Source organism: Oncorhynchus masou, chromosome 9, assembly GCF_036934945.1.
Source record: "Oncorhynchus masou masou isolate Uvic2021 chromosome 9, UVic_Omas_1.1, whole genome shotgun sequence".
In the NCBI taxonomy this organism is placed as follows: Eukaryota; Metazoa; Chordata; class Actinopteri; order Salmoniformes; family Salmonidae; genus Oncorhynchus; species Oncorhynchus masou.
Window position 1 is genome coordinate 83,157,066 of NC_088220.1, and position 24,223 is coordinate 83,181,288.

The 24,223-nt window shown below is 44.6% G+C and overlaps 3 protein-coding genes across 3 annotated transcripts; all 3 read left to right on the forward strand.

Annotated features, from left to right (window-relative positions):
* The first annotated feature begins 3,909 nt into the window (after positions 1–3,909).
* On the forward strand, positions 3,910–8,070 carry LOC135545324 (extracellular calcium-sensing receptor-like). The gene is made up of 6 exons (XM_064972941.1): positions 3,910–4,109; positions 4,304–4,592; positions 5,402–6,154; positions 6,258–6,485; positions 6,880–7,003; positions 7,169–8,070. Exons 1-6 carry the CDS (start codon positions 3,973–3,975, stop codon positions 8,068–8,070), a joined length of 2,433 nt encoding a protein of 810 aa, XP_064829013.1. The 5' UTR covers positions 3,910–3,972.
* A 1,636-nt stretch (positions 8,071–9,706) lies between these two features.
* LOC135545110 (vomeronasal type-2 receptor 26-like) lies at positions 9,707–14,462 on the forward strand. The gene is made up of 3 exons (XM_064972747.1): positions 9,707–9,903; positions 12,389–12,495; positions 13,711–14,462. Exons 1-3 carry the CDS (start codon positions 9,707–9,709, stop codon positions 14,460–14,462), a joined length of 1,056 nt encoding a protein of 351 aa, XP_064828819.1.
* A 4,982-nt stretch (positions 14,463–19,444) lies between these two features.
* Positions 19,445–23,022, forward strand: LOC135545326 (extracellular calcium-sensing receptor-like). The gene is made up of 5 exons (XM_064972942.1): positions 19,445–19,711; positions 19,863–20,669; positions 21,479–21,709; positions 21,853–21,976; positions 22,109–23,022. Exons 1-5 carry the CDS (start codon positions 19,460–19,462, stop codon positions 23,020–23,022), a joined length of 2,328 nt encoding a protein of 775 aa, XP_064829014.1. The 5' UTR covers positions 19,445–19,459.
* Positions 23,023–24,223: the final 1,201 nt, after the last annotated feature.

Below are 24,223 nucleotides of genomic sequence, written 5' to 3' on the forward strand. Positions count from 1 at the left end.
TTTTGAGGTGTTCGGATCACAAAGAAGAATATCCGTGAGACGCAGAAAAAAATGAAAAGATGCTGGAGGAGAGCTTGATGCCATCTTTCAAGCCTGGTGGAGGCAATGTGGTGGTCTATTGGTGGTAAAGTGGGAGATTTGTGCATGGTAAAAAGCATCTTCACTCCATTTTTATCAACATGCTATGCCCTGTGGGGAGGCTTAATTGCAGCCAATTTCCTCCATCAACAGGACAATGACCCAAAGCACAGCTCCAAACTATGCATTAACTATTTAGGGAAGAAGCAGTCAGCTGGTATTCTGTCTATAATGGAGTGGCCAGCACAGTCACCGGATCTCAACCCTTGATCTGTTGTGGGAGCAGCTTGACCCTATGATACGTAAGAAGTGCCCATCAAGCCAATCCAACTTTTGGGAGGTGCTTCAGGAAGCATGGGGTGAAATCTCTTCAGATTACCTCAACAAATTGACAACTAGACTGCCAAAGGTCTGGAAAGCTGTAATTGCTGCAAATTGAGGATTCTTTGACAAAAGCAAAGTTTGGAGGACACAATTATTTTTTTAATTAAAAATCATTGTTTAAAAGCTTGTCAACATTTTGACTGTATTTCCTATTCATTTTGCAACTCATTTCATGTATGTTTTCATGGAAAACAAGGACATTTCTAAGTGACCCCAAACTTTTGAATGGTAGTGCAGCTTCATGACCCTAAACGAGGAAAAGTAATTTCATGTCATGGAGAAAAAGAGAGGTTAACTATTATTTTAGACAAATCAAAAGTGGAAATGGGTCAAATTGACCAACAACGTAAGAGGAGGGTTAACCTCCTAAGGTCGAAGTCGAACTTCCCAACAGGCTGACACTATAACCCCTCCGTGGAAAGGTGAGACACTCACACACACTTACATTGTATTGCTCTAGGATGTCCTCACAAGACTTGTCTGAAGGTCCCCTGGTGCCAGTTGAAAAACATTACTGTATCTATGGAGACTGTTAAGAGACAGATAAGGGGTTAAATACATGTACAAAAAAATAACAAATGTTTCTTGATCTTTCTATTATCAATCAAATTCAATCAAGTGTAATTATAAAGCATTTTTTACATCAGCCGATGTCACAAAGTGCTACACAGAAACCCAGCCTAAAACCCCAAACAGCAAGCAATGCAGATGTCACAAAGTGCTACACAGAAACCCAGCCTAAAACCCCAAACAGCAAGCAATGCAGATGTCACAAAGTGCTACACAGAAACCCAGCCTAAAACCCCAAAACAGCAAGCAATGCAGATGTCACAAAGTGCTACACAGAAACCCAGCCTAAAACCCCAAACAGCAAGCAATGCAGATGTCACAAAGTGCTACACAGAAACCCAGCCTAAAACCCCAAACAGCAAGCAATGCAGATGTCACACAGTGCTACACAGAAACCCAGCCTAAAACGCCAAACAGAAAGCAATGCAGATGCATTGTCTGTCCCCATTCAATTGAAGTCAGAAGTTTACATACACTTAGGTTGGAGTCATTAAAACTCATTTTTCAACCACTCCACAAATGTGTTATTGACAAACTATAGTTTTGGCAAGTTGGTTAAGACATCTATATTGTGCATGACACAAGTCATTTTTCCAACAATTGTTCAGAGACAGATTATTTCACTTATAATTCACTGTATCACAATTCCAGCAGGTCAGAAGTTTACATTAACTAAGTTGACTGTGCTTTTAAACAGCTTGGAAAATTCCGGAAAAATATGTCATGGCTTTAGAAGCTTCTGATAGGCTAATTGAAATCATTTGAATCAATTGGAGGTGTACCTGTCAAGGCCTCAAGGTCGACCTTCAAACTCAGTGCCGCCTTGCTTGACATCATGGGAAAATCAAAAGAAATCGGCCAAGACCTCAGTCTACAAATAATTGTAGACCTCCACAAGTCTGGTTCATCCTTAGGAGCAATTTCCAAACGCTTGAAACAATAGTACGCAAGTATAAACAATAGTACGCAAGTATAAACACCATGGGACCACGCAGCCGTCATACCGCTGCGATCATAGATCACACTTTTTTGAAAATTGTCCTCTGGTCTGATGAAACAAAAACAGAACTGTTTGGCCATAATGACCACCGTTATGTTTGGAGGAAAAAGGGGGGGGGCTTGCAAGCCGAAGAATGCCATCCCAACCTTGAAGCACGGGGGTGGCAGCATCATGTTGTGGGAGTGCTTTTTTGCATGAGGGACTAATTACTCAGTTATGTATAGAGCCATGTCATCATGGAATGATCTGCCACCAGAGGTCACTCAATTATGGATAGAGCTCTACCTCTCAGCTGAAGTCATGGAGCTCTACCTCTCAGCTGAAGTCATGGACCTCTACCTCTCAGCTGAAGTCATGGAGCTCTACCTCTCAGCTGAAGTCATGGAGCTCTACCTCTCAGCTGAAGTCATGGAGCTCTACCTCTCAGCTGAAGTCATGGACCTCTACCTCTCAGCTGAAGTCATGGAGCTCTACCTCTCAGCTGAAGTCATGGACCTCTACCTCTCAGCTGAAGTCATGGAGCTCTACCTCTCAGCTGAAGTCATGGAGCTCTACCTCTCAGCTGAAGTCATGGAGCTCTACCTCTCAGCTGAAGTCATGGAGCTCTACCTCTCAGCTGAAGTCATGGACCTCTACCTCTCAGCTGAAGTCATGGAGCTCTACCTCTCAGCTGAAGTCATGGAGCTCTACCTCTCAGCTGAAGTCATGGAGCTCTTCCTCTCAGCTGAAGTCATGGAGCTCTACCTCTCAGCTGAAGTCATGGAGCTCTACCTCTCAGCTGAAGTCATGGACCTCTACCTCTCAGCTGAAGTCATGGACCTCTACCTCTCAGCTGAAGTCATGGAGCTCTACCTCTCAGCTGAAGTCATGGAGCTCTACCTCTCAGCTGAAGTCATGGAGCTCTACCTCTCAGCTGAAGTCATGGACCTCTACCTCTCAGCTGAAGTCATGGACCTCTACCTCTCAGCTGAAGTCATGGAGCTCTACCTCTCAGCTGAAGTCATGGAACTCTACCTCTCAGCTGAAGTCATGGAGCTCTACCTCTCAGCTGAAGTCATGGACCTCTACCTCTCAGCTGAAGTCATGGAGCTCTACCTCTCAGCTGAAGTCATGGAGCTCTACCTCTCAGCTGAAGTCATGGAGCTCTACTACTGGGAGACAGGACATTCCCCTTCATGATGCTATTGACCTACAGGATAGTGTATTTGAATAGAATAAATTTCACCCCCCCAACCTTAGAAAGTGGATGATCACTGATGATGTCCCTAATGCACTAAAGTGTCATCCTGTTATCCTGTCTTTAAAGCAGCGGAGTGAAATGTCATAATGTTATCCTCTCTTTAAAGCAGCGCAGTGAAATGTCATTATGCTATCCTCTCTTTAAAGCAGCGCAGTGAAATGTCATCCTGCTATCCTCTTTTTAAAGCAGCGGAGTGAAATGTCATCATGCTATCGTCTCTTTAAAGCAGCGCAGTGAAATGTCATCCTGCTATCCTCTTTCTAAAGCAGCGGTGTGAAATGTCATAATGTTATCCTCTCTTTAAAGCAGCGCAGTGAAATGTCATCCTGATATCCTGTCTTTAAGTTAAAGCAGCGCAGTGAAATGTCATCCTGCTATCCTGTCTTTAAAGCAGCGCAGTGGAATGTCTTCCTGCTATCCTGTGTTTAAAGCAGCACAGTGATGATACATTATTTCAATAGAGGCAATAATATCCACAGTGGCCCGTAGAGACCGTCCCATTACGCCTGTCTCTGATTGGATAACTCTAGTCCACCATGCCCTGCAGCTGTCTTTGTGAGTATAAAACTCAGTGTAGGAGTCTGCTCAGGTCTCAGGTCAGGGAGTGAAACCCTTTCAGAGTGTGATGCAGCTGCTGTGGGTGGCAGTGGTGGGGTTGTTAGGAGTCTTTGGGGCAGAGGGAACGGAGGCTGTCTGTCGGATGCTGGGGAGCCCAGAGTTCCCTCTGCTGTCCAAGGAAGGAGACGTGACTATAGGAGGTGCCTTCTCCATCCACAGCAAAACCACACATCCCCCGCTCTCCTTCACAGAAACACCACCCCCTCTCACCTGCTCCAGGTAAGCTCCTTCACTGACACCACCTCTCGAATTCCCCAAGTAAGCTCCTCCTTGGTTACAGTTTATTGAATATTTGGCTATTTTATTACTATAAGTTTAAAAAAATAATTAAATTAAACACAGCTTTTGTGGTTGTGTATGCTCATGATTTGTAAAACTTATATAAACATATATTTTCTTTACCTTTCCTCTAGTGTAAACCTCAGAGAGTTCCGATTTGCTCAGACCATGATCTTCGCCATCGAGGAGATCAACAACAGTGACACTCTGCTTCCGAATGTCTCTATTGGATATCGTATTTATGACAACTGCGGCTCAACTCTGTACTCTATGCGTGCGGCCATGGCCCTGATGAACGGTCAGGAGAGGACGGTGGGAAAGGCCTGCTTTGGCCAAACAGCAGTTCACGCCATCATCGGAGAGTCAGAGTCCTCCTCCACTATAGTGATGTCACGCACCACCGGTCCATTCCAAATACCTGTGGTAAGAGGCCCTATAGGACAAGCAATTATACGAGATTTTAAGTCAATCTTGTTTTAGTGTATTCAGTTCTGTCTCTTTCTCTCTCTCTCTCTCTCTCTCTCTCTCTCTCTCGCTCCCTCTCTCTCTCTCCCTTTCTCTCTCTCTCTCCCTTTCTCTCTCTCTCTCCCTTTCTCTCTCTCTCCCTTTCTCTCTCTTTCTCCATGTCTCTCTCTCTCTCCTTTCTCTCTCTCTCTCCCTTTCTCTCTCTTTCTCCATGTCTCTCTCGTCCTCTCTTTCTCTCTTCCTTTCTCTCTCTCTCTCCCTTTCTCTCTCTCTCCATGTCTCTCTCGTCCCCTCTCTCTCTCCCCCAATCCCTGTCTCTCTCCCTTTCTCTCTTTCTCTCCCTTTCTCTCTCTCACTTTCTCTCTCTTTCTCCATGTCTCTATCGTCCTCTCTCTCTTCTTTTCTCTCTCTCTCTCCCTTTCTCTTTCTCTCTCTCTCTCTCCCTTTCTCTCTCTCTCTATCTCTCTCTCTCTCTCGTCCTCTATCTCTCTCTCTCTCTCTCTCTCTCTCTCTCTCTCTCTCTCTCTCTCCTCTCTCTCTCTCTCTCTCTCTCTCTCTCTCTCTCTCTCTCTCTCTCTCTCGTCCTCTCTCTCTCTCTCTCTCTCTCTCTCGTCCTCTCTCTCTCTCTCTCTCTCTCTCTCGTCCTCTCTCTCTCTCTCTCTCTCTCGTCCTCTCTCTCTCTCTCTCTCTCTCTCTCCCTCTCTCTCTCTCTCTGTCTCTCTCTCTCTCTCTCTCTCTCTCTCTCTCGTCCTCTCTCTCTTCTGTAGATCAGCCACTCTGCCACATGTGAGTGCCTTAGCAGCAGGAAGGAGTACCCTTCTTTCTTCCGAACCATCGCCAGTGACCTCTATCAGAGCAGAGCGCTGGCCCAGCTGGTCAAGTACTTCGGCTGGAGCTGGGTGGGAGCGGTCAACAGTGATAGTGACTATGGAAACAACGGCATGGCTATCTTCCTGGCTTCAGCCCAGGAGGAGGGTGTCTGTGTAGAATACTCAGAGAAGTTCAGCCGGACGGAGCCAGAGAAGCTGTTAAAGGTTGTTAATGTTATCCGAGGTGGGACGGCCAGGGTGATCGTAGGCTTTCTGGCCCACGTGGAGATGAACAACCTGCTGGAGGAGCTCAGTCTGCAGAACATCACCGGCCTACAGTTTATTGGTGTGGAGGCCTGGATCACTGCAGACAGCCTGGTCACCCCTACTAGCTACAGTGTGCTGGGGGGTTCACTGGGGTTCGCTGTCCAGAAGGCCAACATCAGCGGCTTCTCTGACTTTGTGACTAAGCAGTTCTGGGACACGGCATTTCAATGCACAGAGACAAGCCACCAGGAGAATATGAGTAGTCCTTGTAGTGAGAGGCAGGATCTGATAGAGCTGAGAGATTATAATGCAGATGTGGATGAGCTCAGATACTCTAGTAATATCTATAAAGCCATATATGCAGTGGCCCACTCGCTGCACAGCTTGCTAAAGTGCAAAGACGGACTCGGATGTGATCAAAATGTGAGAACTGAACCTTGGCAGGTAACAGCAACTAAAAACATTCATTCTCTATTCCTCACTGACAGTATATCTCAAAAAAAAAATAATAATAATAAATGATACTTGTTCCTTTTTTCTTCCCCAGGTAGTGGAGTCTCTGAAGCAGGTGAATTTCACCATAAAGACAGGGGACCAGGTGTGGTTTGACAGTACAGGTGCTGCAGCAGCCAGGTACGAGGTGGTGAACTGGCAGCGTGGGCCAGACGGAGGGGTTCAGTTTAAACCAGTGGGCTACTATGATGCCTCCCTACCCCCGGGACAACAGTTTGTCCTCAGGACAGAGGACATCATGTGGCCTGGGGAGCTCCAACAGGTACAGTAAAGAGGTGCAAACAGATTAAAAACTAACTGTTTTACAAACACAACATTTCTGAATAATGGAAGCTTAGCGGTTCGAGCGTTGGGCCAGTAACCGAAAGGTTGCTGGTTCAAAAACCCAAGCGTACAAGGTTAAAATATCTGTTGATGTGCCCATGAGCAAGGCATTTAACCCTAATTTGCTCCAGGGGCTCTGTATTACTATGACTGACCCTGTAAAACAACACATTTCACTCCACCTACCCGGTGTGTGTGACAATAAAACATCCTTTCCTTCCTTATTCTGTGACTCATTATTACAATTGAAAACATTTATGTGACAGACCCTGCTGAAGTATAAAACATGTAACATTTACAGTTAAACCGTGTCTGCTCTCTGTCCCTTAAAGATGCCTGTGTCAGTGTGCAGTGAGAGCTGTCCCCCAGGCACTCGTAAGGCTGTGCAGAAAGGAAAGCCTGTATGCTGTTATGACTGTGTCCCATGTTCAGAGGGAGAGATCAGCAACGCTACAGGTACCACAAGACCAACATTCATTCTGCACAGAACTTACACAAATTGCGCAATGTGTGTCCTAATCCAGTTTTTCAGAGTTCAGTCCTTGGTCAATGTAATGTCTAGATTATGACATCATGTGTTCGACTTTACTACTATTCATACTAATCATGATTTCCTTTCAGATTCTAATGGCTGCATAGACTGCCCTGATGAGTACTGGTCCAATCTTGGCAGAGACAAATGTATATTTAAGGCTATTGAGTTCCTGACCTTTACTGAGGTCATGGGGATTGTACTTATGCTTTTCTCCTTGTTTGGAGTGTTTCTAACTGTGCTTGTGGCTATTCTCTACTTGATAAAGAAAGACACTCCCATCGTCAGGGCCAACAACTCTGAGCTGAGCTTCCTGCTGCTCTTCTCCTTGACTCTGTGTTTTCTGTGTTCTCTTACTTTCATTGGCCGGCCCTCTGAATGGTCCTGTATGCTGCGTCACACAGCGTTTGGCATCACCTTCGTTCTCTGCATCTCTTGTGTTCTGGGGAAAACAATAGTGGTGTTGATGGCCTTCAGGGCTACACTTCCAGCCAGTAATATCATGAAATGGTTTGGTCCTCCACGGCAGAGACTCAGTGTTCTGGCTTTCACTCTCATACAGGTCCTGATCTGTGCTCTTTGGTTAACAGTCTCCCCTCCTTTCCCCTACAAGAATATGAAAACCTACAAGGAAAAGATCATTCTAGAGTGTAATGTGGGTTCAGCTATTGGTTTCTGGGTTGTGTTGGGCTATATAGGACTCCTGTCTCTCTTGTGCTTTGTGCTGGCTTTTCTGGCTCGGAAGCTGCCTGATAACTTCAATGAGGCCAAATTCATCACCTTCAGCATGCTCATATTCTGTGCAGTCTGGATCACCTTTATCCCAGCTTATGTCAGCACTCCTGGGAAGTTCACTGTAGCTGTGGAGATCTTTGCTATTCTGGCCTCTAGTTATGGAATGCTCTTCTGTATATTTGCACCTAAATGTTATATAATCCTGTTTAAACCTGAGCTAAATACCAAGAAACATATGATGGGGAAAATGAAATGAACACTTACACTAAAAACATGTAATGATGCTTTTTCTAAAATCTTTCCATGTGCTGCTCTGCTGGAACACATAGAACACGTCATTGGAAATGTGTTAAGCTTCAATGCTATTCTGTCAACATACAGTACATGCACCCCACTGCTAGTGAACGACACACAAGCAAATGGCAAGTCCTTATTGTGGCAAATACGCCACGAAATGAGTCCATTTTGGCTATTGTAACTTGGTTTATTTCACCTGATTTTAATATTCTGTCATGAAGAGGACATGTTCAACTGAATAAAAAACACGTTTTCCCATCTCAAGAGGTTTAAATATATATATTTTGTCGGTGCCTTTGAAAGTTACAGTCCTTAATTGAAACAATACTAAAGCCAACACCCTACATCAGTTTTGGTAAAAATCTGTTTAAAAAACATCTTACCCCTTTCCACGGGACGGGTGAGCTAACGTAGGCTAATGCGATTAGCATGAGGTTGTAGGTAACAAGAATATTTCACAGGACATAGACATATATGATATTGGCAGAAAGCAATTATTCTTGTTCATCTAACCGCACTGTCCAATTTACAGTAGCTATTACTATGAAATAATAACATGCTGTTTTTTGAGGGGAGTGCACAGTTTTTAACATAGACAGTTATTAATAAACAAATTAGGCATATTTGGGCAGTCTTGATACAAAGTCTTGAACAGAAATGCAATAGTTCATTTGATCAGTCTAAAACTTTGCACATACACTGCCGCCATCTAGTGGCCAAATGTATATGTATATAAATGTATATTGCACGTTGGCTGGAATAATACATGATGGCCTTTCTCTTGCATTTATTTCTTTGTATTTTTCTTTTTTCTTTGTATTATCTTTTATCAGATCTATAGTGTTATATTATCCTATATTCCTTTCACATGTGCACAAACTTCAAAGTGTTTCCTTTCAAATGGTACCAATACCATATCCTTGCTTCAGGTCCTGAGCTACAGGCAGTTAAATTTGAGTATGTAATTTCAGGCGAAAAATGAAAAAAAGGGGACGATGCTTAAAAGAGTTCTTTAAGCATTTCCAGCCTGTCTATTTACGGGTAACAGGGTCGACGTGTTATGTTCGACCCGCTCGGCTTTCCACCACAAAACAGGAAAATGGCCAAGAGTGGACCCGCCTCAGCTTTCCACCACAATACAAGAAAATGGCCAAGAGTTGACCCGCCTCAGCTTTAAACCACAAAACAGGAAAATGACCAAGAGTCGACCCGCCTCAGCTTTCCACCACAATACAAGAAAATGGCCAAGAGTTGACCCGCCTCAGCTTTAAACCACAAAACAGGAAAATGGCCAAGAGTGGACCCGCCTCAGCTTTCCACCACAATACAAGAAAATGGCCAAGAGTGGACCCGCCTCAGCTTTAAACCACAAAACAGGAAAATGACCAAGAGTCGACCCGCCTCAGCTTTCCACCACAAAACAGGAAAATGACCAAGAGTCGACCCGCCTCAGCTTTCCACCACAAAACAGGAAAATGACCAAGAGTCGACCCAGCTGCTTTTACACTGTGATTTGACAACATATGTTCCACAAAAGTTTCAAAAAGGAATAGTTTCACCGTATATATTTTTTAATCAGTAACCCGTTTGCTGAAATGTCCGAGCTGAGCTTCTCTAATAATGTGTTTGAAGCAGTGTATGATGTAGTCCACTCCATAAACAACCTGTTGACCAGCAGGCACAGTAAAGGCCAAGGTGTGAATAGGAACTGTGCACAAAGAGACAGCATCGAGCCAGGACAGGTGAGACAGCATCGAGCCAGGATAGGTGAGACAGCATCGAGCCAGGACAGGTGAGACAGCATCGAGCCAGGACAGGTGAGACAGCATCGAGCCAGGACAGGTGAGACAGCATCGAGCCAGGACAGGTGAGACAGCATCGAGCCAGGATAGGTGAGACAGCATCGAGCCAGGACAGGTGAGACAGCATCGAGCCAGGACAGGTGAGACAGCATCGAGCCAGGATAGGTGAGACAGCATCGAGCCAGGACAGGTGAGACAGCATCGAGCCAGGACAGGTGAGACAGCATCGAGCCAGGATAGGTGAGACAGCATCGAGCCAGGACAGGTGAGACAGCATCGAGCCAGGACAGGTGAGACAGCATCGAGCCAGGACAGGTGAGACAGCATCGAGCTAGGATAGGTGAGACAGCATCGAGCCAGGACAGGTGAGACAGCATCGAGCCAGGATAGGTGAGACAGCATCGAGCCAGGACAGGTGAGACAGCATCGAGCTAGGATAGGTGAGACAGCATCGAGCTAGGATAGGTGAGACAGCATCGAGCCAGGACAGGTGAGACAGCATCGAGCCAGGACAGGTGAGACAGCATCGAGCTAGGATAGGTGAGACAGCATCGAGCCAGGACAGGTGAGACAGCATCGAGCCAGGACAGGTGAGACAGCATCGAGCCAGGATAGGAGAGACAGCATCGAGCCAGGACAGGAGAGACAGCATCGAGCCAGGACAGGTGAGACAGCATCGAGCCAGGACAGGTGAGACAGCATCGAGCCAGGATAGGAGAGACCGCATCGAGCCAGGACAGGTGAGACAGCATCGAGCCAGGATAGGAGAGACAGCATCGAGCCAGGACAGGTGAGACAGCATCGAGCCAGGACAGGTGAGACAGCATCGAGTCAGGACAGGTGAGACAGCATCAAGCCAGGATAGGAGAGACAGCATCGAGCCAGGACAGGTGTGACAGCATCGAGCCAGGATAGCAGAGACAGCATCGAGCCAGGACAGGAGAGACAGCATCGAGCCCAGACAGGAGAGACAGCATCGAGCCCGGACAGGAGAGACAGCATCGAGCCAGGACAGGAGGGGGCACCGAGCCAGAACAGGAGAGACAGCATCGAGCCAGCACAGGTGAGACAGCATCGAGCCAGGATAGCAGAGACAGCATCGAGCCAGGACAGGAGAGACAGCATCGAGCCCGGACAGGAGAGACAGCATCGAGCCCGGACAGGAGAGACAGCATCGAGCCAGGACAGGAGACAGCACCGAGCCAGGACAGGAGAGACAGCATCAAGCCAGCACAGGTGAGACAGCATCGAGCTAGGATAGGTGAGACAGCATCGAGCCAGGACAGGTGAGACAGCATCGAGCCAGGATAGGAGAGACAGCATCGAGCCAGGACAGGTGAGACAGCATCGAGCCAGGATAGGAGAGACAGCATCGAGCCAGCACAGGAGAGACAGCGTCGAGCCAGCACAGGTGAGACAGCATCGAGCCAGTACAGGAGAGACAGCATCGAGCCAGCACAGGAGAGACAGCGTCGAGCCAGCACAGGTGAGACAGCGTCGAGCCAGGACAGGTGAGACAGCATCGAACCAGGACAGGTGAGACAGCATCGAGCCAGGACAGGAGAGACAGCATCGAGCCAGCACAGGTGAGACAGCATCGAGCCAGCACAGGTGAGACAGCATCGAGCCAGCACAGGTGAGACAGCGTCGAGCCAGTACAGGTGAGCGGCTACCTTTATGGCCCACAGATAGTTAATTTTGTTCAACTGATTTGATAATTGACTGACTGGTTTTATGAAAATTACAAATATTTACAATCACAACATGATTTTACTTCTAAAGTACATTAATTATACACTTAAAAAATATGTGCTATCTAGAACCTAAAAGGGTTCTTCGGCTGTCCCCTTAGGAGAACCCTTTGAAGAACCCTTTTTGGATCCAGGTAGAATCTTTTTGGATTCCGTGTAAAACCCTTTCCACAGAGGTTTCTACATGGGAACCAAACATGGTTTTATTAGGAACCAAAAGGTGTTATCCCACTGGGACAGTGTACATCAGTACATGGTGATTATTTTAACTCATGCAGGTGTTGAGATACCTGCGAGACTAAACCTGTAAACTTCACCATGAAGTCTGGGGAGAGTTAAAAAAAATAGTGGTGTGGAACTGGCAGAGAGACCATGCAGCAGGGACAGTGTTTGTCACTGTGAGGAATTACGACGCCTCTCTCGCTAATGGAGAGCAGTTTGCCATGAATGGGATACAGATAGAATGGGCTGGCAATCCCTTAAAGGTGACAGTTACACAGAAAACACATGGTAGCAGTTTCAGGTACTTTCATTAAACATAGATAATCAGATTCAAGGTATTTACATTTGTTGGAGATGACACATACAACGTGTAGGCGGGAATGAATTGAATGATTGTGTGACCAAGGGGGGATTAATAATATGAGTGAAGGATTAAAGCGAGACGGACAGGTTAGAGGGAGTGAGCAGGTGTTGTGTTTCAGAGGCCTCGGTCTGTGTGTAGTGACAGCTGCTTCCAAGGGTTCCTCCAGGCAGCGATCAAAAACAATACCAGTCTGCGGTTTGTCCTGTATCCCCTCTGTGCTGTTGGGGAGATCAGCAACCTAACAGGTGAGAAAACTGATACCACAGCCGACCCTTAGCCTTTTGAAGGCCTTAAGTTAAATGTATTTATTTTTGGTCCGGGGGACCCATAGCAGCCCCTTATGTCTCTTAGTGGATAGGGCTGGGCTCTGACTGATACAAACCAAATCCACTGACGGAAAAGATAGATTAACTGTGGAGTATGTGTTAACTTTTAGAATATGTGACTCACTACCTGGATTCGGTCTTATGTAGCAAAATGTGATTTTTTTATTTTTTTTACATTAAATGAAAGTAGAGACTCAGAGCTACAAAATGGTATATCATACACTGCATTTGAGGAACAATGGGAAAGTAATTTCAAATCAAATCAAATGTATTTATATAGCCCTTCTAACATCAGCTGATATATCAAAGTGCTGTACAGAAACCCAGCCTAAACCCCCAAAACAAGCAATGCATGTGTAGAAGCATGGTGGCTAGGATAAACTCCCTAGAAAGGCCAAAACTTAGGAATAAACCTAGAGAGGAACCAGGCTATGAGGGGTGGCCAGTCCTATTGTGGCTGTGCCAGGTGGAGATAACAGAACATGGCCAAGATATTCAAATGTTCATAAATGACCAGCATGGTCAAATAATTGTAATCACAGTGAACAGCTCAGGGTTCCATAGCCGCAGGCAGAACAGTTGAAACTGGAGCAGCAGCACGGCCAGGTGGACTGGGGACAACAAGGATTCATCATGCCAGGTAGTCCTGAGGCATGGTCCTAGGGCTCAGGTCCTCCGAGAGAGAGAAAGAAAGAAAGAGAGAATTAGAGAGAGCATACTTAAAATTCACACAGGACAAAGGATAAGACAGGAGAAATACTCCAGATATAACAGATTGACCCTAGCCCCCCTAGCTCCCGACAAAATGAAAACAGCCTAACCAGCCTCGCTGTAATTTTTTTATTGCACTTTATTCTAGACGTTTACTGACACATATTCAACGTGTGTTGTACACACATCACGTAACGTCAGCTAATGGGCAGCTAACATTAGCTAATTAAACAACAATGAACACAGTGCCAATAATGCCACAGTGCTGGAGCTAATCAGCCAGGTTCAATGTTAGTTAGCTGGGTAACATTAGGATCTAACTAGAAAAGCAACCGGCTCTGGGAACAACTGCCTATTATAATACACTACTAGATTATAGCGTTTTCCTTCTACGTTCCTTGTACGTTCCTTGTACGTTCCTAGTAAGTTCTCAGGAATACTGGTCAAACGGAGACAAGATTCGCTGTGTCCCTAAGGAGGCGTCATGTCTCTCATTTGAAACCATGGGAATCATGGGAATCCTCCTGGCTGCAATCTCATTGGTCGGAGCGTGTTTAATAACCACAGTGGTGACATTGGTCTTCGCTCACTTCAAAAAGACTCCCATTGACAGGGCCAACAACTCTGAGCTGAGCTTCCTGGGGAAAACAGTAGTGGTGTTGATGGCCTTCAGGGCTACACTTCCAACCAGTAATGTCATGAAATGGTTTGGTCCTCCACAGCAGAGACTCAGTGTTCTGGCTTTCACTCTCATACAGGTCCTGATCTGTGCTCTTTGGTTAACAGTTTCCCCTCCTTTCCCCTACAAGAATATGAAAACATATCAGGACAAGATCATTCTAGAGTGTAATGTGGGTTCAGCTATTGGTTTCTGGGCTGTGTTGGGCTATATTGGACTCCTGGCTCTCTTGTGCTTTGTGCTGGCTTTTCTGGCTCGGAAGCTGCCTGATAACTTCAATGAGGCCAAATTCATCACCTTCAGCATGCTCATATTCTGTGCAGTCTGGATCACCTTTATCCCAGCTTATGTCAGCACTCCTGGGAAGTTCACTGTAGCTGTGGAGATCTTTGCTATTCTGGCCTCTAGTTATGGTTTACTTCTCTGTATATTTGCTCCCAAGTATTATATCATATTACCTCTACTTTATACACACTTTAGTATTGAGAGGGGTTAGGGAGGTTGTGGGCGTTAACTTCTTGCGTCGAGCACTCCCAGATCAGGGATCCTATTTATAGCCTGAAGCTCATTAGCACAACGCAACGTTAACTATTCATGAAAATCGCAAATGAAATGAAATAAATATATTTGCTCTCAAGCTTAGACTTTTGTTAACAACACTGTCATCTCAGATTTTTAAAATATGCTTTTCAACCATTGCTAAACAAGCATTTGTGTAAGAGTATTGATAGCTAGCATAGCTATAAGCCTAGAATTCAGCCAGCAACATTTTCACAAAAACAAGAAAATCATTCAAATAAAATCATTTACCTTTGAAGAACTTCAGATGTTTTCAATGAGGAGACTCTCAGTTAGATAGCAAATGTTCAGTTTTTCAAAAAATATTATTTGTGTAGGACAAATCGCTCCATTTTGTTCACGTTTGGCTATGAAAAAAACCTGTATCCAGTTATAGCCTCAAGCTCATTAGCATAATGTAATGTTAACTCTTTATGAAAATCGCAAATGAAATTAAATGAATGTGCTAGCTCTCAAGCTTAGCCTTTTCTCAACAACACTGTCATCTCAGATTTTCAAAATATGCTTTTGAACCATAGCAAAACAGGCATTTGTGTAAGAGTATTGATAGCTAGCGTAGCATTTAGCGTAGCATTTAGCGTAGCATTTAGCGGGCAATATTTGCACAAAAACCAGAAAACGATTCAAATAAAATAATTTACCTTTGAAGAACTTCGGATGTTTTCAATGAGGAGACTCTCAGTTACATAGCAAATGTTCAGCTTTTCCTGAAAGATTCTTTGTGTAGGAGAATTTGCTCCGTTTTGTACATCACGTTTGGGTACCAAAGAAAAACGAAAATTCATAATCAAAACGGCGAACTGTTTTCCAAATTAACTCCATAATATCGACTGAAACACGGCAAACGCTGTTTAGAATCAATCCTCAAGGTGTTTTTCACATATCTCTTCATTGATATATCGTTCGTGAATGTCTACTTTCTCCTGTGAATCGCTTGGAAAAAGACGTGCAGTTGAAGCTGATGCACCTATTTAGACGGAGGACACCGTGCGGACACCTGGCAAATGTAGTCTCTTATGGTCAATCTTCGTATGATATGCCTACAAATACGTCACAATGCTGCAGACACCTTGGGGAAACGATAGATCGGGCAGGATCATTCCTTGCGCATTCACAGCCATATAAGGAGACAATGAAAAACAGAGCCTCAAAAATCCTGCTCATTTCCTGTTTGAAGTTTAATCTTGGTTTCGCCTGTAGCATCAGTTCTGGGGCACTCACAGACAATATCTTTGCAATTTTGGAAACGTCAGAGTGTTCTCTTTCCAAAGCTGTCAATTATATGCATAGTCGAGCATCTTTTTGTGACAAAATATTGCGCTTAAAACGGGCACGTTTTTTTATCCAATAATGAAATAGCGCCCCCATAGATGTAACAGGTTAAACAGGTGCACTGGTTGCCCCCCCCCCCCCCCACCCAAATGGTCAGTATGTGAAATAATTCTGAAGTTAAGGAAATGTTTGAATGGAGGACGCTGATCCGAGAGCAGCGCTGTCTTTCTTTCGATGCTATCAATATTGACACGCTCTCCAACGACACACTTAGCGACCGTTCTCTCTGCGTTATGTTTTGGGAAATGCATGTTAATTCTTGAAACTCCCCATCCCGGATCCGGGATCGTGACTAAAGCCTCAGGCTCATTAGCATAACGCAACGTTAACGATTTCTGAAAATCGCAAATAAAATTAAAATAATGCGTTTGCTCTCAAGCTTAGCCTTTTCTTAACAACACTGTCATCTCAGATTTTCAAAATATGCTTTTGAACCATAGAAATTGACTAATTTGTGTAAGAGTATGCAAAGCTAGCATAGCATTTTGTGTAGCATGTAGCACGCAACATTTTCACAAAAACCAGATAACCAAATAAATAAAATCATTTACCTTTGAAGAGCTTCTGATGTTTTCAATGAGGAGAGTCTCAGTCACATCCCAAATGCGCAGTGTTTCCTGAAAGCGTCTGTGTGTAGGAGAAATCGTTCCGTTTTCTACATTGCGTCTGGCTACCGAAACGAACCGAAAATGCAGTCACCTACAACGTGAAACTTTTTCCGGATTAACTACATAATATCGACCGAAACATGGCAAACGTTGTTTGGAATCAATCCTCAAGGTGTTTTTTCACATATCTCTTCATTGACATGCAGTTCGTGGAAGCTTGCTTTCCTCTCTGTGTCCCATGGAAAAATACTGGCAGGTGACTTTTGCGCACCAATTTCGGCGCAGGACACCGGGCGGACACGTGGTAAATGTGGTCTGTTATGGTCAATCTTCCAATGATCTGCCCACAAATACGTCACAATGCTGCAGACACCTTGGGGAAACGACAGAAAGGGCTGACTAATTCCTCTTGCGTTCACAGCCATATAAGGAGATCTTGAAAAACAGAGCCTCAAAAATCCTTGTCATTTCCTGGATGCCATCTCATCTTGGTTTTGCCTGAAGCTCACGTTTTAGGGCACGCACAGAGAAGATCTTTGTATTTCTGGACACGTCAGAGTGTTTTCTTTCGAACGGTAGCAATTATATGCATAGTCGAGCATCTTTTTGTGACAAAATATCTTGTTTAAAACGGGAACGTTTTTCATCCAAAAATGAAATTGCGCCCCCAGAGCATCAACAGGTTAAGTCTTCGGCTGTTTTAGGAAAGATGCATCGTTAAAACAGTCGCTAATGGGAAACCGGGCCCTGGATTGTGAGGATAAAAATGGTGGGCAGGTTTTCTGCTATCGACTTTATCTTTCAATTATTATTTTGGGTTTAGGGGAGGGTCACTTGTTTTTTGTTTTTTTTATCTTTCATGGAGAGTTTAGTTAAAATATGCTTTTCCTGAAGGGAGGGCCATCGATTTTGATCGCAGATAGGTCAGATTTTCTCCAGGTACAGTTTATTATAAATAACCTACAGTACATGTTGACTGATTGAAATAAGTTACTTCCTAGGGACAAATTATGACTAGAAAACCAATAATGCTAAACCATTCACTAATAATCCAAAAACAACTTCATTGTATTTCTGCCTGAATTACAGTTTCACCGGAAACTTTCTGATTTCCCAAAACACTCTCCATGTAAAAAAAAGGATTCTTCAGAGTACTCATCTTCTAGAATCTACATTCAGAAGTGAATGAGCCATTGGTTCTGGGAAAGACTCACGGGACTGCACTACTCTTACTTAAAACCTCTTAGGGATCCCTTTTAACACCTAATAGGCCAACTGTTTTGTCAATCACTCAGTGAGTGTCATCATTGGTTGAAACTAAGACATTGAAACAGTTCTAAGCTCCTATAGCATCATACCCATCATTAATGGTAACGTATAAAGGAGCCCAGATGGAGCATTGTCAGGACGGTGAGAGGTGAGAGACTCGGTGAAAAGCTATGCTGCAGCTAGCAGACCTCCTGGTGATCACTCTACTGACAGTGACAGCTAAGGCTGGGCAGCCTGTGTGCATATCTTATGGAACAAAAGAACTGTCACAGTTCTCAAAGGAGGGAGACGTCAACTTAGGAGGTATTTTCTCCTTTCACCAAAACCCAGTCAGTGTGAATCCAACTCTGCAGGTCAACCCAGGAAGCATTCAGTGTGAAGGGTAAGTAAATGTTGAATTGTTTGCTGTGAATCATAACGCTTATGTCTCTGTTCACGTGGACAAACATGTATGATCACAGGTGTGTAAGAGAAATTATATTCAAAAAGTGTTGAAAACTGTCTGTCTCTGGCTGGGGTTTCACTGACTAAATGCTTTATAGGTCTGTCTCTGGCTGGGGTTTCACTGACTAAATGCTTTATAGGTCTGTCTCTGGCTGGGGTTTCACTGACTAAATGCTTTATAGGTCTGTCTCCGGCTGGGGTTTTCACTGACTAAATGCTTTATAGGTCTGTCTCTGGCTGGGGTTTCACTGACTAAATGCTTTATACGTCTCTGGATGGGTTTTCACTGACTAAATGCTTTATAGGTCTCTGGATGGGGTTTCACTGACTAAATGCTTTATAGGTGTCTGGGTGGGTTTTCACAGACTAAATGCTTTATAGGTGTCTGGATGGGTTTTCACTGACTAAATGCTTTATAGGTGTCTGGGTGGGTTTTCACGGACTAAATGCTTTATAGGTGTCTGGATGGGGATTTCACTGACTAAATGCTTTATAGGTCTGTCTCTGGCTGGGATTTCACTGACTAAATGCTTTATAGGTGTCTGGATGGGGATTTCACTGACTAAATGCTTTATAGGTCTGTCTCTGGCTGGGATTTCACTGACTAAATGCTTTATAGGTCTGTCTCTGGATGGGTTTCACTGACTAAATGCTTTATAGGTGTCTGGATGGGTATTCTTCAAGGAATACCTAGGATAGGATAAGTAATCCTTCTCACCACCCCCCCCCTTAATGATTTAGATGCACTATTGTAAAGTGGCTGTTCCACTGGATGTCAGAAGGTGAATTCACCAATTTGTAAGTCGCTCTGGATAAGAGCGTCTGCTAAATGACTTAAATGTAAATGTAAATGTTTTCACTGACTAAATGCTTTATAGGTGTCTGGATGGGTTTTCACTGACTAAATGCTTTATAGGTGTCTGGGTGGGTTTTCACGGACTAAATGCTTTATAGGTGTCTGGATGGGGATTTCACTGACTAAATGCTTTATAGGTCTGTCTCTGGCTGGGATTTCACTGACTAAATGCTTTATAGGTCTGTCTCTGGCTGGGATTTCACTGACTAAATGCTTTATAGGTCTGTCTCTGGCTGGGATTTCACTGACTAAATGCTTTATAGGTCTGTCTCTGGCTGGGATTTCACTGACTAAATGCTTTATTAGGTCTGTTTCTGGCTGAGTTTTCACTGCCTACAACTGAAGTGACAGTACCAGAAGTCTCTCTGCAGGCTGGACCCAGGTGAGCTCCAGTATGCCCAAACTATGATCTTTGCCATAGAGGAGATCAATAACAGCTCTGAGCTGCTGCCAGGCCTGTCTCTGGGCTACAGGATCTTTGACTCGTGCCCCAGCATCCCCCTGTCTGTGCGGGCATCCCTGGCTCTGATGAACGGATATGAGGAGGAGCCACAGAGCTGCACCAAGCCCTCCACCGTGCATGCTGTCATAGGGGAGACCACGTCCACCTCCACTATAGCCATGGCGCGCACCATGGGGCCCTTCCACATACCAGTGGTGAGTCAGGGAGTGTATGTCTGTATGTATTGAGAGAGTGAAAGGCAAATATGATACTATGTGAAAATACTGCTGTGGCCCAATGTGCTACTTTCAACAGAACAGCAACGTTTGAGCAGTGTGTTAGAAATGTCTGTCTTTGTCTTTCCAGCTCAGTCATTCAGCCACCTGTGCTTGTCTGAGTAACAGAAGGCAATACCCTTCCTTCTTCAGAACCATCCCCAGTGACCACTACCAGAGCAGAGCCCTGGCCCAGCTGCTCAAACACTTTGGCTGGACTTGGGTGGGGGCCATCAGAACCAACAGTGACTATGGTAACAATGGCATGGCCACCTTCCTGAAAGCAGCTTCCAGTGAAGGGGTGTGTGTCGAATACTCAGTGGCAATCTACAGGACCGACCCCAGAGAGTGGTTCCTAAAGGTGGTGGACATCATTAAACAGTCCACCTCCAAGGTGATCGTGGCGTTTGCAGACGGCACAGACCTGGAAATCCTGACGAAAGAGCTGCACCTGCAGAACGTGACGGGGTTTCAGTGGGTGGGTAGCGAGGGATGGATCACCTACCGTTACATCGCCTCCCACGTCAACTACGCCGTGGTCCAGGGGGCGGTGGGCTTCGCTGTGCCCAACGCGGTCATCCCCGGCCTGGGGGAGTTCTTGGCCAACAGGCGGCCCTCCACTCAGCTAGGGGACAGGGGTCTGGTGGAGTTGTGGGAGAGCGTGTTCAGCTGCAGCATGACTCCTGGCTCCCCGGTCAGAGCCTGCACAGGGAGGGAATCCCTGAGAGACACTGGATCCCGCTACACAGACGTGTCCGATGCTAGTCTGCTCAACAACATCTACAAGGCTGTGTATGCTGTGGCTCACGCACTACACCTGCTCACTACCTGTCAGAGTGGGAAGGGGCCTTTTCAAGATAACACGTGTGCAGCCAGGGATAAAATAGAGCCGTGGCAGGTAAAGTAACTCTGTGGCTTTATGAAGCTAACAAATAACACCTGTAGCCTGTCACTATGTGGCTTTACTAAGCCAACAAATAACACCTGTAGCCTGTAACTATGTGGCTTTACTAAGCTAACAAATAACACCTGTAGCCTGTAACTATGTGGCTTTAATAAAGCTAACAAATAACACCTGTAGCCTGTAACTATGTGGCTTTAATAAAGCTAACAAATAACACCTGTAGCCTGTAACTGTGGCTTTACTAAGCTAACAAATAACACCTGTAGCCTGTAACTATGTGGCTTTACTAAGCTAACAAATAACACCTGTAGCCTGTCACTGTGGCTTTACTAAGCTAACTAATAACACCTGTAGCCTGTAACTGTGGCTTTACTAAGCTAACAAATAACACCTGTAGCCTGTCACTGTGGCTTTAATAAAGCTAACAAATAACACCTGTAGCCTGTAACTATGTGGCTTTACTAAGCTAACAAATAACACCTGTAGCCTGTAACTATGTGGCTTTACTAAGCTAACAAATAACACCTGTAGCCTGTAACTGTGGCTTTACTAAGCTAACAAATAACACCTGTAGCCTGTCACTGTGGCTTTACTAAGCTAACAAATAACACCTGTAGCCTGTCACTATGTGGCTTTACTATGCTAACAAATAACACCTGTAGCCTGTCACTGTGGCTTTACTAAGCTAACAAATAACACCTGTAGCCTGTCACTATGTGGCTTTACTAAGCTAACAAATAACACCTGTAGCCTGTCACTATGTGGCTTTAATAAACACCCCTCATTTTATTTCCTTCCTCCAGGTGTTACATTACCTGACCCAGGTGAATTTCACCACTAAGCATGGTGAGAGGGTGTTCTTTGATGATCAGGGGGACCCATCGGCACGCTACGCCCTGGTCAACTGGCAGATGGATAACACAGGGTACATCTTGTTTGAGACCATCGGCTACTATGATGCCTCACAACCAGAGGGCCAGAGGTTTGAGATGAAGGAAGGTGTGAGTGCTGTCTGGGCAGACAATCAGCCTGAGGTGAGGACTTGTTGGGGAGAAGCATCTATTAATCATTCAACACAACAGTGAATTTGTTCCTTCCAGAGTTTTGCATTAATGTATACTGTGAACTTGTGGGTGTTTTAAATATGAGCGGCGTAAAGGGTATCTGTGTGTTCCAGGTACCCAGGTCTATCTGCAGTGAGAGCTGTCTGCCAGGGACACGCCGGGCCTTCGTTAAGGGGAAACCTTTCTGTTGCTTTGACTGCATCGCCTGTGCAGATGGGGAGTTCAGCAACACCACAAGTGAGACCTCAGGACTCGTAGCCTTTACGCTAGCCTTCATCCTGTTCATTTTGGGAAAAATCTCAGCCAGCACTTTACTGGTCTATCTAAAGATGTACTCGCTGTACATAATCAAACTGTTTATGCTTTCAGATGCAGTGACATGCACAACATGCCCCCCCGAGTACAAGTCAAATGAAGAGAGGAATAGCTGTCACTTGAAAGGCATTGAATACCTCACCTTCAAGGAACTCATGGGTATACTGCTGGTAGCCTTCTCTGTGTTTGGTGGGTGTCTGACAATGTCAATAGCACTGATATTCTTCCACTACAGAAAGACTCCCATAGTCAGGGCCAACAACTCTGAGCTGAGCTTCCTGCTGCTCTTCTCCTTGACTCTGTGTTTTCTGTGTTCTCTTACTTTCATTGGCCGGCCCTCTGAGTGGTCCTGTATGCTGCGTCACACAGCGTTTGGGATCACCTTCGTTCTCTGCATCTCTTGTGTTCTGGGGAAAACAATAGTGGTGTTGATGGCCTTCAGGGCTACACTTCCAGCCAGTAAAATCATGAAATGGTTTGGGCTTCCACAGCAGAGACTCAGTGTTCTGGCTTTCACTCTCATACAGGTCCTGATCTGTGCTCTTTGGTTAACAGTCTCCCCTCCTTTCCCATACAACAATATGAAGACATATAAGGACAAGATCATTCTAGAGTGTGATGTGGGTTCAGCTATTGGTTTCTGGGCTGTGTTGGGCTATATAGGACTCCTATCTCTCTTGTGCTTTGTGCTGGCTTTTCTGGCTCGGAAGCTGCCTGATAATTTCAATGAGGCCAAATTCATCACCTTCAGCATGCTCATATTCTGTGCTGTCTGGATCACCTTTATCCCAGCTTATGTCAGCACTCCTGGGAAGTTCACTGTAGCTGTGGAGATCTTTGCTATTCTGGCCTCTAGTTATGGAATGCTCTTTTGTATATTTCTCCCCAAATGCTACATAATTTTATGTAAACCAGAGAAAAACACCAAAAAACATTTGATGGGTAAAACGTCATCAAAAACACTTTGACTTTGTTACAACACCTTTTGAATATGTTTCCACATTACTGACTTTAAAATGTTTTGATGTTAGATGGTATTATTTATAAAGTATTTGTTTAATGTAGTGTTTTTAGATAATAAGTTTCATCTCATATCTTTATATCCTTATCTGTGTAATATGCAAGAATCTATGACTGATAATGGTTTCTCTGCTAACTTCTCAGAGATTTCTTCTCAACTGTGATAATAACCATTGAAACTCAGTGAAACTAATAAAATGTTTAAATCACTTCTGCCAGTTATTTTAAAAGGTAAAACCATTACACCAAAACAATGAACTCATCATGCTGCATATTTTTGTCAACACTTAATTTTAAGGGGTCCTTATGTGTAATTACGCTGCAACAAGTAATGTGGTTAATTGTATAGTTACACTGAAATAACCCTATTTAACTGGTGGTAACTGCAGTTTGTAATCACGGAGGTGTAACAAAAGCTTGTTACCATGCATATTACAAATGGGCAAGTTTCCATTTAATTGACCAATTTAGTGTGTAGTTTCTTCTCAGCTGCATCCTATTCAGTAATAATTGTCACAAGGTTGTAATTTCTTGTGGACAAATGCGCTGGGTGTCCGAGATTACAAATGTTGAAGGATCAGTAGGCTCTCATTACCTACCTGTGAATGCGAACTCTTCAAAGTATCCACTCAATGTTGTTGACAGCAACCCCCCCTCCCAAAAAAAGGTGTACCACCTGGGTTTACTAAAACAGATTGAATATAGACCCACCTTACTGACTAGGGTCTACCGTATGGATGTCATCCCAGATTATAATATTTGTTCCTTACAATTAATGTTACCCATTATGACAGCCTGAACCTCATTGCCAAACAATTAATGTTACCCATTATGACAGCTGAACCTCCTTGCCAACCAATTAATGTTACCCATTATGACAGCCTGAACCTCCTTGCCAACCAATTAATGTTACCCATTATGACAAGCTGAACCTCCTTGCCAACCAATTAATGTTACCCATTATGACAAGCTGAACCTCCTTGCCAACCAATTAATGTTACCCATTATGACAAGCTGAACCTCCTTGCCAACCAATTAATGTTACCCATTATGACAAGCTGAACCTCCTTGCCAACCAATTAATGTTACCCATTATGACAAGCTGAACCTCCTTGCCAACCAATTAATGTTACCCATTATGACAAGCTG

What these genes read in the sequence shown, in the direction of transcription:
- LOC135545324 (XM_064972941.1), top strand. Translation starts at nt 3,973, where the DNA reads ATGCTGGGGAGCCCAGAGTTCCCTCTGCTGTCCAAGGAAGGAGACGTG. An exon ending in GTCCATTCCAAATACCTGTG is followed by an intron (nt 4,593 to 5,401) that starts GTAAGAGGCCCT and finishes TCTCTTCTGTAG; the next exon opens with ATCAGCCACTCTGCCACATG. An exon ending in GGCCTGGGGAGCTCCAACAG is followed by an intron (nt 6,486 to 6,879) that starts GTACAGTAAAGA and finishes TGTCCCTTAAAG; the next exon opens with ATGCCTGTGTCAGTGTGCAG.
- LOC135545326 (XM_064972942.1), top strand. Translation starts at nt 19,460, where the DNA reads ATGATCTTTGCCATAGAGGAGATCAATAACAGCTCTGAGCTGCTGCCA. An exon ending in ATAAAATAGAGCCGTGGCAG is followed by an intron (nt 20,670 to 21,478) that starts GTAAAGTAACTC and finishes TCCTTCCTCCAG; the next exon opens with GTGTTACATTACCTGACCCA. An exon ending in GGGCAGACAATCAGCCTGAG is followed by an intron (nt 21,710 to 21,852) that starts GTGAGGACTTGT and finishes TGTGTGTTCCAG; the next exon opens with GTACCCAGGTCTATCTGCAG.
- LOC135545110 (XM_064972747.1), top strand. Translation starts at nt 9,707, where the DNA reads ATGTCCGAGCTGAGCTTCTCTAATAATGTGTTTGAAGCAGTGTATGAT. An exon ending in ACAGCATCGAGCCAGGACAG is followed by an intron (nt 9,904 to 12,388) that starts GTGAGACAGCAT and finishes GTCTGTGTGTAG; the next exon opens with TGACAGCTGCTTCCAAGGGT. An exon ending in GGAGATCAGCAACCTAACAG is followed by an intron (nt 12,496 to 13,710) that starts GTGAGAAAACTG and finishes GTACGTTCCTAG; the next exon opens with TAAGTTCTCAGGAATACTGG.